At 38.5% G+C, this 17,143-nt stretch overlaps 1 protein-coding gene across 6 annotated transcripts in view; it reads right to left on the bottom strand.

The window, feature by feature from the left end:
• ESR1 (estrogen receptor 1) overlaps positions 1–17,143 on the bottom strand; it is a 393,382-nt gene that overhangs the window by 222,985 nt on the left and 153,254 nt on the right. For all 6 annotated transcript variants that reach the window (XM_073894109.1, XM_073894110.1, XM_025866343.2 and 3 more), the window contains one exon: positions 12,929–13,119. In XM_073894109.1, the coding sequence (XP_073750210.1) occupies positions 12,929–13,119 (191 nt within the window). The remainder of the gene's footprint in view (positions 1–12,928; positions 13,120–17,143) is intronic.

The raw sequence follows: 17,143 nt of genomic DNA, 5'->3' as shown, positions 1-17,143 counted from the left end.
GTGCAGGCCCTCAAATTGCCAGCCCTCAAAAGTGTTCCTGATTCTTGAAATGTCATGGAAATGCCGGTCTAATGCATACTTAGTCTAGTGTCTTAGGCAAAAGGCTAAGACAGCAAGCGATGAAAGCCACAACCCAACCCAGAACTTCAATGGCTATAGGCCATATTCAGATCAAAAGGGAAAAAATTCTTACTAATCCTACTCCTCTTGAATGACTAAATCTTAAGACTCTCAAGGCATCCTTTGGGATTATAAAGAAGACTTCTGAAGGTAGTGGGACTTGAGAAATATGAAAAGGAAGTTAGGAGCCCCCAAGTCTGGGCATCACGACTGCAATTCCTGTTTCTGCAAGGTTTCAGTTCTATTACCGTGCAACTGCAATCAACAAACTGGTTCCTGCTCCCTGGGATGTCATGGTGACAGTAAATAATCACTGTTGGGCTGCATGACGATAATATTTCATCCTTGCTGATCAGGCCAGGTGCTCTAATGACCTAGATTCCTGGTGGTATCATTAAACCCAAGGCCTTTCTTTCTCTTCCTTTGTTATAGCTTCTCCACAACTCAAAAGAAATAATATTTTGGGGGCTTCAGCTACCTAATGTCCACCTGATGTAATTTCACTTGGGTTCATGAGTAATGAAATGAAAGCTGCACATCAGTGCAAACTTGGCATCTTGCGAACAAAGAATAAAGACATTTCGAAAATAAAGTATGAAGACTTGCTAGACCCATAATAATCTTTCTCTACTTAGGAAAGAGTAAGGAAAATACTAGCATGAAATTGGTTAATCAATTGCAACATGGCTTTTTAAAATAATGTTTTTATATTACAAGTAAAAAATGCTTATTGTAGGAAGATTAAAATGTACATAAGCAAAAAAATACAATTTAGCCATAATTCTATCACTCAGAGATACTCAATGTTAATATTTTAGAGTACATATATCCCAAGTTTATACATATTCCTTTCCCTCTATATAGTATGTATATGAATATGCATAATTATGTATGTACCTATGTGTATGTGCATGTGAATACTCACACACACACACACACACACACACACACACACACACACACACCAGAAAGTGTTTACAAGAAACCTTTGACTCAAGCTCTTTCTCCTATCTTATATTCAGAAAAACTAAGAGGCATTTTATGAGCAATGAATGGTCCACAAGGCTCTTAACAGTATCTGTATTTGTGGGGAAAACGGATCCAAAGTCAGGGATTGTGACTCTGATGTGCTTCTTTGGTTCAGTAATCAGATGTGAGAACAAAAGCAGGAAAAAGGAGAAGGGTCCCAGAGCCCCAAAGCCAAGCCAGCACACACTTTGCTTCTCCTGCCCTTCCCTTGGATTTACAAAAAATCAGGAAGGTACACTGCCAGAATAGGCAGCAGAATGGAAAAAGCCCATCTCTGGGATCTACATTCATATACTTCTGTCTTCTCAAGCATCTCACGCTACATCAATAAGTGCCAACCTTAAGATCAAGTATTACAGAGAGAATGGAGGGACGGGAAATGAACCCCTTCAAATATCTTGTATATAATTGATGAAAACTAACCAAACCATCGTCTTCCTTCTCCAAGATCAGCTTTACTGCCATGCTTTTAAAAATTAAAGGATGTATCTAAGTTTATCACCTACTAATGGTTCACATTATGGGAAAGTTTATCAATTCTTGAAAGCAAAAGTCTCTGGCCATTTTTTAAAACATCCCTTCATAAGTATCTCATAAAGCTAACACCAGGAAAAATATCAAGAAAGTTGCAAACATAAAAATTATGAAGTCTAAGCTGAGCCTCCCTAAATTTATCTTAGCTTGGGACCAACTGTTTTTTTCCACATCAGCTATCACATATATTTACCCCCAGTATAGCCGCATTCTGTATTACTACAGAGGAACATCTTTGGATTTTTATTAACATCACTCATGTCAAACTTCAAAAATAAGTTGAAATAAACCATTACTCACATCGTGTAAACGAATAAAAAGTATTATCAACCTCTGGGTACATAATAGACTTACTGCTAATAATAGTGGTACAGAGAGACACATGGGATATTTTTAAAATAGGTCGTTTTTAAAAACCCACACTCTTCTAAAATACTATAGAACACTCCACAGCATTGAACATGCAGAAGGGAGGATGTAATCACAACAACAAATCATGGGGCACTTAAAATGAAGTAGGATTCTCTGCCTGGTCCTCGGGATGCGCACCAGTTGAAGCACCATCTCCTCCACAATGTCTTCAAATTTACTCCAGAGCACTGTGCCTGCTCCCTCCTCTCAACTCATAACATTATCATCTGAAAGACCCTTCTGTCCCTGTATACTGTTTTGCAACTGCAGGCAGTTGCTGGGTTGAACTCTTCTACGGTGTAATACATATTATTACAACTTTCCCTCTGTGCACAAACTGAATCCTTCAGTGGGTTTCACGGTCTCCAGGTTATATATTTTTGCATTTGTGAGGAACTCGAGCAGGGAGGTCTGTGGGTGTATACACGTGTGCTAGGAAGAGGACGGGAAGGAAAACCAAGGACTGGGTCTCATAAAAGAGAGACCACACTACTTAGAAGCCAGGTCATGTGGTGAGAAGGGGAAAAAAAATGGTACGTACCCGATAACACAGGTGAGGAAAACACAAATCTCACAAGGGTTTGGTGAAGACATGGTAACTTGATAAGCACAGGAGCCAGTCAGTGCAAGTGATTGTGCACGAGGTAGGGGAAAAGACAGGGCTGGTATGCAAGCACTTGTGCGGTGGGATGGGCATACTTGGAGTAATCAGCATGCTAGCAATCAAAAACAAAACAAAACAGGGGCGCCTGGGTGGCTCAGTTGGTTGGGCGACTGCCTTCGGCTCAGGTCATGATCCTGGAGTCCCGGGATCGAGTCCCACATCGGGGTCCCTGCTCAGCGGGGAGTCTGCTTCTCCCTCTGACCCTCTTCCCTCTCATGCTCTCTATCTCTCAAATAAATAAATAAAATCTTTAAAAAAAAAAAAAACAAAACAAAATAAAGAAGAAAACCATCTCTGGTGATTATGAGGTGCCACCATGGCCCTGGTTAACAGGATCGGTAAATGCACTCTTAATACAATGTTCAAATGAATTCCCTTATGAGTAACTCTAAAGTGTCAGAGGAACAAAATGATCATGAAATCTGATTATCTTAAGAAGTGTAATTTCTCTTCTCTGGTGTATAAGGAAAATATTGTATGCATCACTTAATGAAATATACTAAAGGGGTGCAACCATTATTTTAAGTCATTGTGCTTAGATTTCAATCACAAAAAAATTCATATTTATAAATGTAAGCTAGCCACCCATTTGCTCCGTACTTTCTAATACATGATACATGATTCTGAAACTGCCAAACAAATCAGATAAAAATGATGCTCATTTGGATAAAATTTTAAATCCATACACCCTCTCTCAAAGAAAATAGAACAGGACCTATTGCAGGGAGATATTATAGTCAATAATTAATAATAACTAAGTTGTTTTCTTCTTTTTTCCTTTATGCCTTAGCAGCTGAAAAAATAAAATCTCTTTCCATTGCAGCTAAAGGAAGATAAAAATGGGGAAAATAATAGGAATAATCTCCCCACTATATTCTCTCTCAAGTCAAGTATTTCTTTCCTTTAAAAATACCAAATCTGGGGCACCTGGGTGGCTCAGTCGGTTGGGCATCTGCCTTTGGCTCAGGTCATGATCCCGGAGTCCCAGGATCAAGACCCACATCAGGTTCCCTGCTTCTCCCTCTGCTGTTCACCCCACTTTTGCTCTCTCTCTTGCTCTCGCTCTCTCTCGAATAAGTAAAATCTTAAAAAAAATCAAATCTGCTCTATAACTTGCACGTGAGCAGAGAATTAACATAACAGCAAGAGAAATTTTACAAAGTAGATGATATATCTGTGAAGTAGATTTTTCTTGAATGTTCTTTTTCAGTCAAAAAGCCACGCAAGCAGGCTATAGTATAACCTGTATATATAGACCTGAAACAGTAAAGTATATTATATCGTTCAGAAATGAGCAGCCGACGTCTCAAAGCATACTTTTCTCTGAATGAGTATCAGAAAAACAGCCATTCTCTTTAAAAAGATACAGTGTTTTAAAGGTATTGACAGCAGCTTTCTATGAAGGAAAGAGAAATTTGGGCAGAATTGGGCCATGGGCCACCACTGGTAGGTTTTGTAAGAACAATCTCAGCACATAATTGTGAGGGCTAGTTGATGCCCTTTGAAAATGTGCCAATTAAAGGCTATCTATAATTTTGTGCAAAATTTTGTGCGAATAGGGCTTTCTAATGGAATTGTTGATATGCTTAACCACTGTATATGAGCACATACTCTACCACTTTAATGGAAATAGTCAATGCCATCACCAGGACAGAACCACTTAGTAGGGAAATTAGAAATTTAATTTCAATCAAATGAACAAAAAATGGAGAAGAATGCTTGAAGTGGTAGCATAAAAAACACCAGCGATTAAAAACATTTGGAACCTTTGCTTATCCTTCAAAGGCATTTGTTGCCATGGTTTTTAAAGACCTTTGAAAGCTTCAGCTGTGTCCATAAGAGCTGCCAAGAAATAGGGGTTCTATACTGATTTTATTTGTCAGATGCATTTTGTCTTAATTATCTCCAAGATAACGATTACTTGGCCAAAGGGGAAAAAAAGGAAGAGCCACTACTATTTCACAGGTAAAAAGACTATGATTTTGCTTTTCTGAGCCCTTCTTCCAATGCATTTGCGCATGTGCACGCACACATGATTTCATACTATAGCAATTAGAGTAACAAGCCCTTAAAATTGGTAAGGAGAAGGACCTCTTACATGGAAGGAGGTTTTCAGGTCTTGAATTTCAAGGTTGTGCCTTTTTTGTTTGTCTGATGAGAACCAGGAGCCAAACAACTAGCAAATTTACCACTACCTGGGGGTAAGGTCTTTCTTTCAAAAAGTTTCATTACAAATGCTTTCACTTAAAAACTACATGATACTCATATGTGTACACACTGAAACTCTTCTGCCCTTCAGCCTTACTGGTCTTATTTCCCTGCTGTACAACATGCATGTGACTACAAGATGGAGAGTAAAAATTAGAAGTAGAGAGGCATCTGGGTGGCTCAGTCAGTTAAGCATCTGCCTTCAGCTCAGGTCGTGATCCCAGGGTCCTGGAATGGAGCCCCACATCGGGCTCCTTGCTCGGCAGGGGGCCTGCTTCTCCCTCTCCCTCTGCCTGCCCTCCCCCTGCTTGTACTCTCTCTCTGTCAAATAAATAAAATCTTTTAAAAAAATTAGAAGTAGAAATAACGGAAGGATTAGACAAACTCTGGGTCAGAAAAGATGCCTGTGGACTTCCATGGTATAAATAATTTGGAAAAAAAAACTGTCTTTTATTTGAAAGTCATAAAAATGCTTCTATTGGTTCCTGCTGTTTACTATTTGTACAGCTCTATGTGATGGAACCAGCATGTTTTCCTTTAAATTGTAAGCTCCTGGAGAGCAACATTTGGCCCGTTGGGCTAATTTGTGATTTTCTTCTTTAGAAGGGCCTCAAACATACACTTTTAATAATGAGAGTGTTTCTTACAAGGTTTTGGTAAGATTCAGGGAACTCATAATACATTATTATGGGAATTAAAAGGAAGTTTCTGGAGTTACTTCTCCGCTATTAATAATGGGCAACCTTCAGAAAGTAGTTAACCATCTTTTCACCAAGTTTCATTAATATATTAGTTGAGGGAATTGATTCAAATCCCCACCCCTGGATTGTCTGCAGAGCGCTGATTCTCTTTCTGTAACTGCTGGGTGATTCTGTCCAGACACCCAGCTATCATGTCAAACTCAATATCTGGAATTGAAGTTCCCACAACCCCTCTCTGATTGGCCTTTCTCTTGCTTTTCTCACCTCAGGTGACGACACCATTATTTTCCCTGTGTGTGAACCTCTTAACTTCCTTCTCTCCCAGACATCCCGTACAGAATCACCTTAAAACCACCTAGATCCTTCCATTATAATATCCTTCATTCTATTTCCTTTTTTCCTCATTTCACAAATACCCAAAAGTCCAGACTTTTAGCCTATCTAAACCACTGGAATACCAGTCAACTTAGTCTTCATGCTTCCACTCTCTCCCTCTGTACTCTCTCCTATATGCCTCTGGCAGGTTAATCTTAATTAAAGTGTGTTTTGTCCTCTCTCTCCCATGATTGAAAAAGCGTAATGGTTTTGTGTTGCCTGAGGCCCACAAACTGATCCTAACCTTCCTCTCATACTTTTATTTATGCACTGAGTGATTCCTACAATATGAAGCCTTGATCTGGGCCTTACCTGTGAGGTGCTCACATTCAGTAAGGGAAAGACCCATCTCTTTAGACAGACACTTGCAGTCCCAGACAGAGAGGGCCACAGGAGAGAGAGAACTGCTGCATTAACATCAGAGAAGGTTAGATGAGAGTAAATTTTGACTAGGATAGGAAGAGATTTTACAGGTAAGTTTGGAAAGTAATTCCCAGCAAAGAAATGGAATGCTCATATTTGAGTAACAGCAAGTAGTCCAGTATAAAAAAGTTCATTTCAAAAGTACAAACAGTGACTTGGAAATCCTTGAACAGTGGTCTTTGGACTCTTCCCTGGGCCATGGAAGTCATTAAAGTGTTCTGTAAAATGTATTGACATGACTAGGGATTTGCCTTAAGAACATTAATAGACTGGGAGTGCGCAGAATGGCTTGGAAGAAGGACAACCAAATGAAGCAAATGGTTTAAGGGAAGGAGAAGGCAAAAGTAAACATTAAATTACTTCAATGATCCCAGGGAAAGTTAGCAAGAATTGGATGAATGCACATGATAGAAGTGGTCTCAACAGAGCTACACAACAGTTCTGATGGGAAACATCAGGGGTGAGAAGATGAAGACAGCTGACCCTACGGTTTTCAGGGTGGGTGCCTAAGGAAACAGATATCAACAGCGTTCACCAGGAAGAGTAGCTAGTGTCAGCTGAAGACACCTGGGAGTCACTAAGAAGCCAGGTTGAGGCAGGAGCTCAATGTGGGAGATATCTGCATAGTTGTGACACTTTAGGTCTTAAATATTGTTTCCCTAGGGCTTCCATGACAAAGGACCACAAATGAGTAACTTAACACAACATAAAGTATTGTCTCAGAATTCTGGAGGCTAAAAGTCTGAAATCAAGTTGTCAGCAGGGCTACACACTCTCTGAAAGCTGTGGGGAACACTACTTTCTTGCCTCTTTCTAGCTTCTCGTTTTTGCCAGCAATCTTTGGTGTTCTTTGGCATGTAGATGCATCCCTCCAATCTCTCTCTGTGGTCCCCACAGCATTCTCCTCTCTGTTTCTGCATCCAAATGTCCTTCTTATAAGGACACTAGTCCTATTGGATCAAGGGTCCACCCTACTCCAATATGACTTCAACTAATTATGTCTACAGTGACTTATTTGGAAATACCAAGGTACTGGGGGTTAGGACTTCAACATGGCTTTTAGGGAAGCACAATTCAACCCATAAACAGATATGCATGAGACCACCTAGGAAACTGGTTGGAGAAAAGGATGGGGAAGTGAAAGGAAAAGAGATTGTAGATGCTGGGGAATGCCAACTTTTAAAAAGCTGAAGAGGAAAAGCAAAGAGGCAGAGAGAGGACAAAGAGCCCTCTGTTCTCTCAAGGCTTATTTACCCAGTTTTTCCTGAGCTTTTCTTGGTTTTTGCTATTTCACATTCCTGGAATTGTTTTCCAAACTGCTGGCTGCCTATGAAAATCCTTCATTTCTTTCTAGGCCTATGTCAAATATACCACCTGTATTAGTGCGTCTCCTATCAGCCTTACCCAGTGAAATTTCTTCCTTCTCTGAGGTCCTCTAGCAGGTCTTATCTACCATTCTTTAGACTTCTTGTCCTAATCTATTTAGCAGAAATGTGCCCAACACTACTAGAGGTACTGGAGCAACAGTAACCAATAGAGCAGACCAGACCTGAAATCAGCTTTCACTGAGCTTACATCCAAGTTCAGGCAGGAATATGGGGAAGCAGCACCTGGTACAGATTGACAGTCATCAACCAAATGAATAAATAAGAGAACTTCATTAAGGGTTTAAGGGTCTTAAAGAAAAATAAGGGTAATGGAGTAGGGGAAAAAAAGAAAAAAACTAGGGGCAAGCATCTGTAGGATTACTTTGGCTAGGGTAATCATGGAAGAGTCTCTGAAGATACTTACATGACATGACATGGTCTTTTTCTCTGAGAAAGTGATCTTGGGCAGAGATCTGAATGACAAGGAGCCAGCCAAGTAAAGATGCGGGTGTTGCAAGCAAAGGGAAAAATGTGCTGAGGTCCTGAGGAAGGAACATGGTTGGTGTGTTGGAGGAAGAGAAAGAAGGCCAGTGTGGCTGGATTATAATGAATGGGGGGAGAAATAAGGAGGACTAAGAGACTGTAGAGTATTATAAGCCATAGGAGGGAATCTGGACCTGAAGTGCAGTGTGAGTTTTAAGGGAAAGACCATATGAAATGATGAATACATTTAAAAGATTTCTTCTGCTGTTGCATGGAGACTAGAAGGTAGAGGGGCAAGTTTGGAATATGGAGATCAAAATTTCATATTTTTGTGTGCATATATTGTCAAGACCTCAACTTTGAGCTATATCTCTGAACAGATTCCAAAGATAAAATAGCTTGATAATGAGAGAGCAACCACCACTTCTCCCCCATCTGCTGGCCTTTTCCAGGCACGGGTACATATGTCAAGCCAGAAGGTGACTAGAAATATGAAACTAAATGTAAAACCTAATCCATCTTGGAAGACCAAGCACAAAAGGCCTAAGTTCTCTCCTAATACAGCTCTACAAAGTGGATGGAGCCAACTAAATGGGCTGAAGTTCAAAAGTCAGGCTCTGCTTACACTCAGCCACTGTTGGGGGAGCTATCCAGGGTGCTGGAATGTCAACCCCCTCCCCCCACCACCACCACCACCACCACCACCACCACCACCCACCCCTGACGCTTTCTAAGGCCTAATTGACAAAGCTTGTCAGTTTCCTGGTGGGACCTAATGCCTCTCTGCCTTGAACCATAACCAGACTCCACCATGATACCACCCTGATCTGGTCTTAGCTACCCTTTAAGTCAACACCTGCCTGGGCCATGTCTGTTTGATCTAATTATATTCTTTGTACATCTGAGAGAGATAATATGAAGTGGCAGCATAGCTAGTGGTATACAGATAGGCTTGGGACTCCACTGTACCTCATGAACATTTGAAATAATAATGTCAGAGAAGCAGGGAGCTCAGTGGAGTCTTTTTTCCTTGAGTCCAAGGTGGTACTCAAAGGTGGTACCTGTAATCAAATATGCTTATATAACTCATCCAAGGTCTTTGCCTACAACACATCTTAAGAAACACTGCTTCTCCATCTGCAATGATTAACAAGTTCATGTACTATCCCATTTTACCCCTCCCTTAAATAGAATCCTTGACTTTGCTTTAAAAAAAAAAAAAAGGAGTATGTTCAACTGAAGGCCATTACTCAATTTCTTGAGTAATCAAGTTTATACACTAAGTAGTGGATGAAAATTTGTATGCTTTCAAATCAAACACTTTACCTCTTCAACTAAAACACTTAGAGCACTAGAGTAATCTGATGGATACTCATTTCTAGCTCTCTTCTTAAATAACAAGAAAAACAGGGACAGCTACAGCATCTTCAGAAGTTTCTACCTGCATGTCAGACCCTTCACTGTCCTTAAATAGGTTTGAGGGTCAGTGTGACTTATAAAGAGCCAAAGAAGTTCAGTAAAACTTTTTAGTTGCATGTTATCAAGACTATGATGAGAAAATGGGACAAGAAACCACTAAACTTGCTCTGGTATTTCCTTTTTATATGCACAAACAAGCCAAATACATAGAAACACCATTGAAGTAAAAAGGAAATAAACTACTTTATTTTTACATAATCAAGAATAAATACATGGCCAAGAATGTCTTTGTTTGATCTAATGGTCAATTAATTTTGTTAATTTCTATTCACAGAACTCCCCAAACTCCCTTTCATCTCCTGGTCTTTGCTCATATGCTGATACATATGAACATCCATCCCCTTCTCCTTCATTCTGCTCATTTGACTCATCCTCCAGACTTAATTTTGAATCAGGAAAAATCCTCAGAGCCTGACTCAACCCCTACCAGGACTGAATGAAGTTTGGACTCCTATATAAGACCCTTCATTCACCCTCATCTTGGCACATGTCACACTGTTATTTAGTGGTCGGTTTATCTGTGCAACTCTCCCACTACCCTTTAAGTTCTATGAGAATAAGGACCATGTCTTTCTTATAATTGTATCTCCAGGGCCTTCCACAGTGCTTTGCCTAGTAGAGGTAATCAATGAATAAATGAATGAACTCATAAACCGAATCATTTTTAAGGTCCCTCCCTATCTCTAAAAGTTAATATCTCTGCTTCATTTCTATGCTTCTTCTAAAACTATGGACTCAATATTCACCTCATTTAATAAAGCTTATTTAAGTGACTTCATACCATGATAAGAAGTTTCTGAAGCCAGGCAGAAATTGCAGTTTATGCCATTTATATATATACAGTAAAATTTTATATAATATAATTTATAGTACAATGAAATCCTACTATTTAGTCTATACATACAAGATGGAGATAAGACATATATTTTCACCATCAAAGAGTATGCAGAAATTTTCTAAATATATGAACTTGAGATAATGCAATACAAATAAAATATTTATTTTTATTAGCTCACATTTCCTTCACTATTTTTTTAAGTGCATTATTTTTCTTTTCTGTTTTTTTGCTCTAATGCCTTAATGCTCAGAGACAATACTCAGTCTGATGTGAAGTTATATAATACACTTTTCAATGCTGAACAAATAGGATGAAAATAATTTGTGAGAATATTGGTGTTATTCCTTGAAGAAAGGTCCTTTCTATCTTTAATATTAGTAATTTGACTTTTAAAACTGAAAATATTTATTTTCTTATATTTCATCTATTATTTCCTTATCTTTATCATATATTTATCCCTAACCTGACTTACTCTCTAATTGTATCATGGGAACAAGTTCCTTTGCCTCCCCAATAAATTTCCCAAATAAATTCCAAATTTTGTGGGATTACAGATTATATCTTACACATATTTTGATTTCTCTCAGAACATCTTGCACAGGTATAGAGTAAGTTTTTAATAAACATGAAGAGTCAAAACTTTAGATTTAGAAACAATCTATTCCCTTCCCATACATTAAATCAAAGGTCAGCAAATTATGGCTCCCAGGTCAGTTCTGGTCTGTTTTTGTATATAAAGTTTTATTGGCACACACCCACTTACTTATATATTGTCTGTGGTTCCTTATAGGCCACAATGTCAGGACTCAGTAGTTGCAACAAGGACTACAAAGCCTAAAACAGTTACTATCTGGCCTTTTACAAAAAAAAAAAAAAATGCTGTTGAAAGTTGCTCTCAATCATTTTTATAGATGAGAGAACTATCTCAGATAAATGATTTATCCAAGTTTGTAGCTGAACCTGTTTACTAAATCTTCCTCTGTCAGATGATTTGTCAATACCAGATTAAATGTTTGGTGAAAATAATGCTATTTTAGAATACATAAAAGCAAATAAAAAGTAATATCACAAATGAAGATGGTTGTTGAAAGACCTCTCGGGGCTTATGCTAACCTAAACCAAATAGAAATCTCGTTTTTCTAAATTAAGATAGTATCAGGTGGTAAAATTAAATAATCTATGTTGCTTTAACACATATGTGTGTATATATACATATCCATGTGTATGTTTATTTATTTATATCTCTATTTCTTTGTGTGTGTACATATATGTATATTAACAAAAATTTACTATCAGAGAATATCATTAATTTTATTTAAAAATCCAACAAAAAAGTATAAATCTTACAGATTTCTAAAAGATGCTGAAAGTAATAACTGTCAAAAACTGCTTTTAAAATGGATCAAGACAAATAAATAAATAAATAAAATGGACCAAGGCAAAGTTAATTCAGCTAACCTAAACTCCTGTCAGACTGCTACTATTCTTGTCAAGACAAAGGATTTTTACCATAGATATTTTAGGTAGTAGAAATAATTTATGTTTCCCCCAGGGCATCCTATAAAATGCAACAATATAGACATTCTTGGAATACAAATAAATTGGAGCTGTCAGTAGAAGGGAGAAGCTGCTCTTGGTAAGCCACATATAAAAGAGGATCCAGGCAGACAGGTGAATGAAATGTTACAAGTAAATACTTACTAACCACTTATACTGATAATATGTCCCCTATTACAGGTCACCAGCTATTGAGTCTTCTCATTTTAGCAAAAGTCATATCATCCACTGAGACAACAAAGAGATGGAAGAAGAGCAAGGGAAGAACCAGTCAAGTTAGAATTGGTGCAAAGAACTGGTGGTCTGGAGCAAAGATCAGAACAGAAGGCATATCTGGACATAGCCAAGGTGGAAAAGTACTAATGTAGAGACAACTCATCTTATATTATATCATACAAGCCTAGTTGCCTGCAACAAATGGATACCCACCTGCCATCCCCTAATCAGGGCACAGACCTCTCCAGACCCAGCCATTAAAGTCCCCTTCCTACAGAGTTGCTCAAGACTGCTTGGATCGTGCCAATGGAGGAAGCATAATTACTCAGCCACAACTGCCCTGGTCTTTGTCAACTCTTTCTCCTGAGAGCTTTTTTTTTTCTCCATGTTTCTACCCGACATACTAGTGGACCTACCAGGTATTAGAGCTTTCTTCTACAAATGACTGCTCATATGCCTTCCTTTTTCAGTTGCTTACCCTCAGGATTAAAAGTAGAATAAGTTGTTTTCAACACACTATTACCTTGAATACTTCTCTTGAAGAAGGCCTTACAGCCCTCACAGGACCAGACGCCATAATGGTAGCCTGAGGCATAGTCATTGCACACTGCACAGTAGCGGGTCTCCTTGGCAGACTCCACAGCCATGCTTCCCTTGTCACTGGTACTGGCCAATCTCTCTCTGCCACCCTGGCGCCGATTGTCTGAGTTTGGCCTGGGGGGAAAAAAATAAAAAGTAGGAGAAAATAAAAACAGTGAATCTATTAACATGAGAAAAGCAAAACATGTATGCTCTTCTAAAGAATAAGAGGCTTGGAGGATGCAGCAGATCCACTTTATTCTGACATTTTGAAATAAAGAATCATAATGTAAGCTAATCTTTCATTACCTCTTGCCAGCTGTTACAGCAAAAGGTGTTTGCCTATTATATTAACCTTGAGGGGAAATTGTTTATTGCAAACTTGCTTAAGAAATGGATGGCCCACACCAGAATATATTATCTAGAAAAATGACAAAATGAAATTAACTTGTTTTTAATAGAGTTACTCTTTTTTTTTTCAGGGATTCACAATTAATGCAGAACCATTAGAGACCAACGCTCATTCCAATTCTAGACACACTAAGCATCTTTAGGAAGTAGAGACAAAGTAAAAAGCAGCTGGGGCATTTGAAACTCAAACGAACTGATGAGCAAACAATAGAACATGTATAGAAAGATAACAATTCAAATTTTTATGTGACTGTTACCATGTAACCCTAGATATCAGTTTTTATAACTTGTCTATAATTTAAGGGTGCCGTTCAATACTCATTACTCCTCTTTTAGAGCATGTAGAATAAGAAGCAAAGAAACACAGATGATTACTCCAACCTTATAAAAAGTTTGTAGAGGAAGCATATCCCAGAAAGAAACCTGAGAATTAACAGTAAGTTCTGGGAGAATGCAGGAAATGGAGAAGTAAAAAGTTTTAAGGAAGAAGAAAGCTTTCAGAAGGAAGAGTGATTGACAGTGCCAAATGGAGCAGAGAAGTCCAATAAAGCAAGGACTGATGACATAGAAGTAGGATTTGACAAAGAGGAACCTTAGCAAGGAGTTTCAGTAGAGGTGTTCAAGCGCAAGCCAAAATCCAGTGGGTGGGAAACAGAATGGAATAGGAGGAAATGAAAATGAGTGAAGACCATTCCTTTGAGAACTTAGATAAGAATGGGTAAAGAAAGAGATGGGGTGGGGTGTTTGCTAAAGAATATAAAGATTAAAAAAAGGATTTTCAGAATAGAAGCATCATCTAGAATGAAGGAAATGGGCAAAAGAGAGGGAAGAGTTGGGGGTACAGAGAAGGGCGGAACAGAACAAAGTCCAGGGAAGTATAGCAGTTGGGATTAAAGACACAGGTAGAAGGAACAGCCTCAACAAAGACACTTTGAAGAAGACAGAGAAAAAAGAGCTAAGAAAAGGAGCAAATGAGATGAAATTTGCATCTCTCATTTAACCAGTATAAGATTAGAACTTAGATCAATCCAGGATTTGCTAGGCATGTGCAACCGAATAAAAGCAATGGAAGAGAAATGAGGGTGTATGGTCAGAGCTGAGCACAGTACCTGGTATGTAGTTGGCACTCAATAATATATTTAAATGAACTCATAGAATGTTTCAGAGTGTATAGGAAAAAAAGAAAAGTTGAAAAATACTGGAAAGATAGATGGAGTGAAGGTACGAAAGAAAGAAAGAAAGGAAGGAAGGAAGGAAGGAAGGAAAGAAGGAAGGAAGGAAGGAAGGAAGGAAAGAAAGAAAGAAAGAAAGAAAGAAAGAAAGAAAGAAAGAAAGAAGAAAGAAAAAGCTGGAACACCTGTGGCTCAGCCTCTGACTTCAGCTCAGGTCATGATCTCAGGATACTGGGATCCAGCCCCACTGTTGGGCTCCTCACTCAGCACGGAGTCTGCTTGTCTCTATGCCCCTCCCCCTGTTCGTACTCTCTCTCTCAAATAAATAAATAAAATCTTTAAAAAATAATAAAAAATAAATTTTAAAAAACCAACCTAGGATGAGATAAAATGAATTTAAGATAGAGTTTCCAGGGTCTCTGATTAAAGAAACTCATGCTTCCTGCTTCTACTCCCCACCCAAATAACAGGACCACACTGACTTTTTCACTGGCCCTCCCTTTCACAAGCCCTGTCTTTCCTTTTAGCTCACATTTTATGACCCTTTCCTACTCTGATCACTCATTGTTATTGTCCACAATTTTGTGGCAGTGGTTCTCAAACAATACTTGCCATAATGCTCACAAAATACCGGCTCCTTGCGTTAAGCGCATCTGACTTGGCCGATTTTTTCCACTCTAAATGACACAGCTCTTACTTTGGCAGCCTCAAATGGAAGTTCTTTATTTTTTAATATCTTTAGAGAGCACGGGCTTGCAGTTTTCAGTTCCAGTTCATATTCTTCTGCCTATCCCCTTCCATTTCATCACAATGTTGTTGAACTCCCCTCTCCCCAGTCAACCTCAATCTTGTACTGTTCGTTTACTAACATCTTATGATGATTCAAGTCAGTAGGAAGCAGCTGTGAATATTTAACTATAGGAGCTTAGTGCCTTTTGGGGGCAGTGTGGTTAGCAAGCTGGACACTGACAGTTTTGAGGCCTTATAAATCTCAATACCCAGCTCAGGGCCCAGCCCATAGCAGACATTCCATACACATTTGTTGAATGAAGGAAGGAAGGAAGGAGTGAATGATATATGCATGGATAAAAGTTCCAAAGTATCAAGCATTTTCCACCCATCCCTGCATAATAAAACACTGCAAATTTTAAAACTGTGGTAGGGTAAATATAACATAAAATTTATCATCTTAATTTTTTAGTGTAGAGTTCAATAATTTTAAGTTATTCACATCAGTGTTAACCAACCTCCAGAGCTTTTCCATCTCGCAAAACTGAAACTTCACACCCATTCAACAACTCCCCATTTCCTCCTCCCCCCAGGCCCTGGCAACCACCATCTACTTTCAATCTCTATGCACTTGACTACTCTAGATAATTTATATAAGTGGAATCATATGCTAATTGTCTTTTTGTAAACAGTTTATTTCACTTAAGCATAATGTCCCCAGGGTTCAGCCATGTTGTAGTATAGTCAGAATTGCCTTTCTTTTTAAGGCTGAATAATATTACATTGTACATATTTATCATATTTTGTTTATCCATTCATCCACCAATAGACAATGGATATTTGGGCTGCTTCCATATTTTGAATAATGCTATTAACATGGATGTTCAAATATCTCTATGATAAAGTCTGCTTTCAATTCATCTGGATATATACCCAGAAGTAGGATTGTTGGATCATATAGTAGTTCTATTTTTAATTTTGTGAAGAACTGTCATATTGTTTTCCATAGTAACTGCACTATTTTACATTCCCACCAACAATGCACAGGGTTCCAATTTCTCTGCACCCTTCCCAACATATGTTTTTTTTCTGTTTTGTTTAATAGCAGCCATCCAAATGGGTTTGAGGTAATCACTGCATCTTAAGGTCACCTCTCTTACCAACCATTCCTAATCCTCACCCTGGTAATAACTTATTCCTGTTCCGAACTCAATAGCCAGTTTTTCTTTACTTCTTCCACTTGCTACATTCTTACTGCTTCAGTTGTATATTCGTGTGTCTCCACTGCTGCTAAGTTGCTCGTGTCTTACTCATCGTTGGAACCCCAATTGTTTATAGCATAGTGCCTCATCCAAAATAGAGACTCAATAAATATTGATATCAAATGAATTAATCAATGACTGAATCAATAAAGTGATCATTTTTACAATACAAATGGAATATGTAAATACTGTTTTAAAAGTACTGGTAAAAAAATTAACAGCAAAAGCTCATTTTCCCTAGATCTCGCAGAGATGTATGCTACCAGCAAAATGTCTTCCATCTATACTTTATCTTTGAGATGTCCCTGGAACACTGAAAATCCACCGCAGGCATAGAGCATAAAACCAGAAGACCTCAAAAAAAGAAGAAAGGAAATTTCACAGGCCATATTTCCTTTCCATAAAGGAACTTTTTTATCCAACTTGGAAAATCATATATGTAACACTGTCAGTTAACATTTTGGCCCAACCCTGCTCTATGAATGCTCCTAAACAGGAGGAGGAGTCATGAAAAATATAATCCAGATCAACCTAAAAGGCAAGTGAGATCTTCTCATTGTCGCAAAGGCCTGTGGCACCTTGAAA

The sequence above is a fragment of the Callorhinus ursinus genome, unplaced genomic scaffold (assembly GCF_003265705.2).
Source record: "Callorhinus ursinus isolate GAN/ISIS: 27379988/994484 unplaced genomic scaffold, GSC_fseal_2.0 scaffold6, whole genome shotgun sequence".
NCBI classification, from domain to species: domain Eukaryota; kingdom Metazoa; phylum Chordata; class Mammalia; order Carnivora; family Otariidae; genus Callorhinus; species Callorhinus ursinus.
This window is presented reverse-complemented; position numbering and strand designations above follow the sequence as displayed.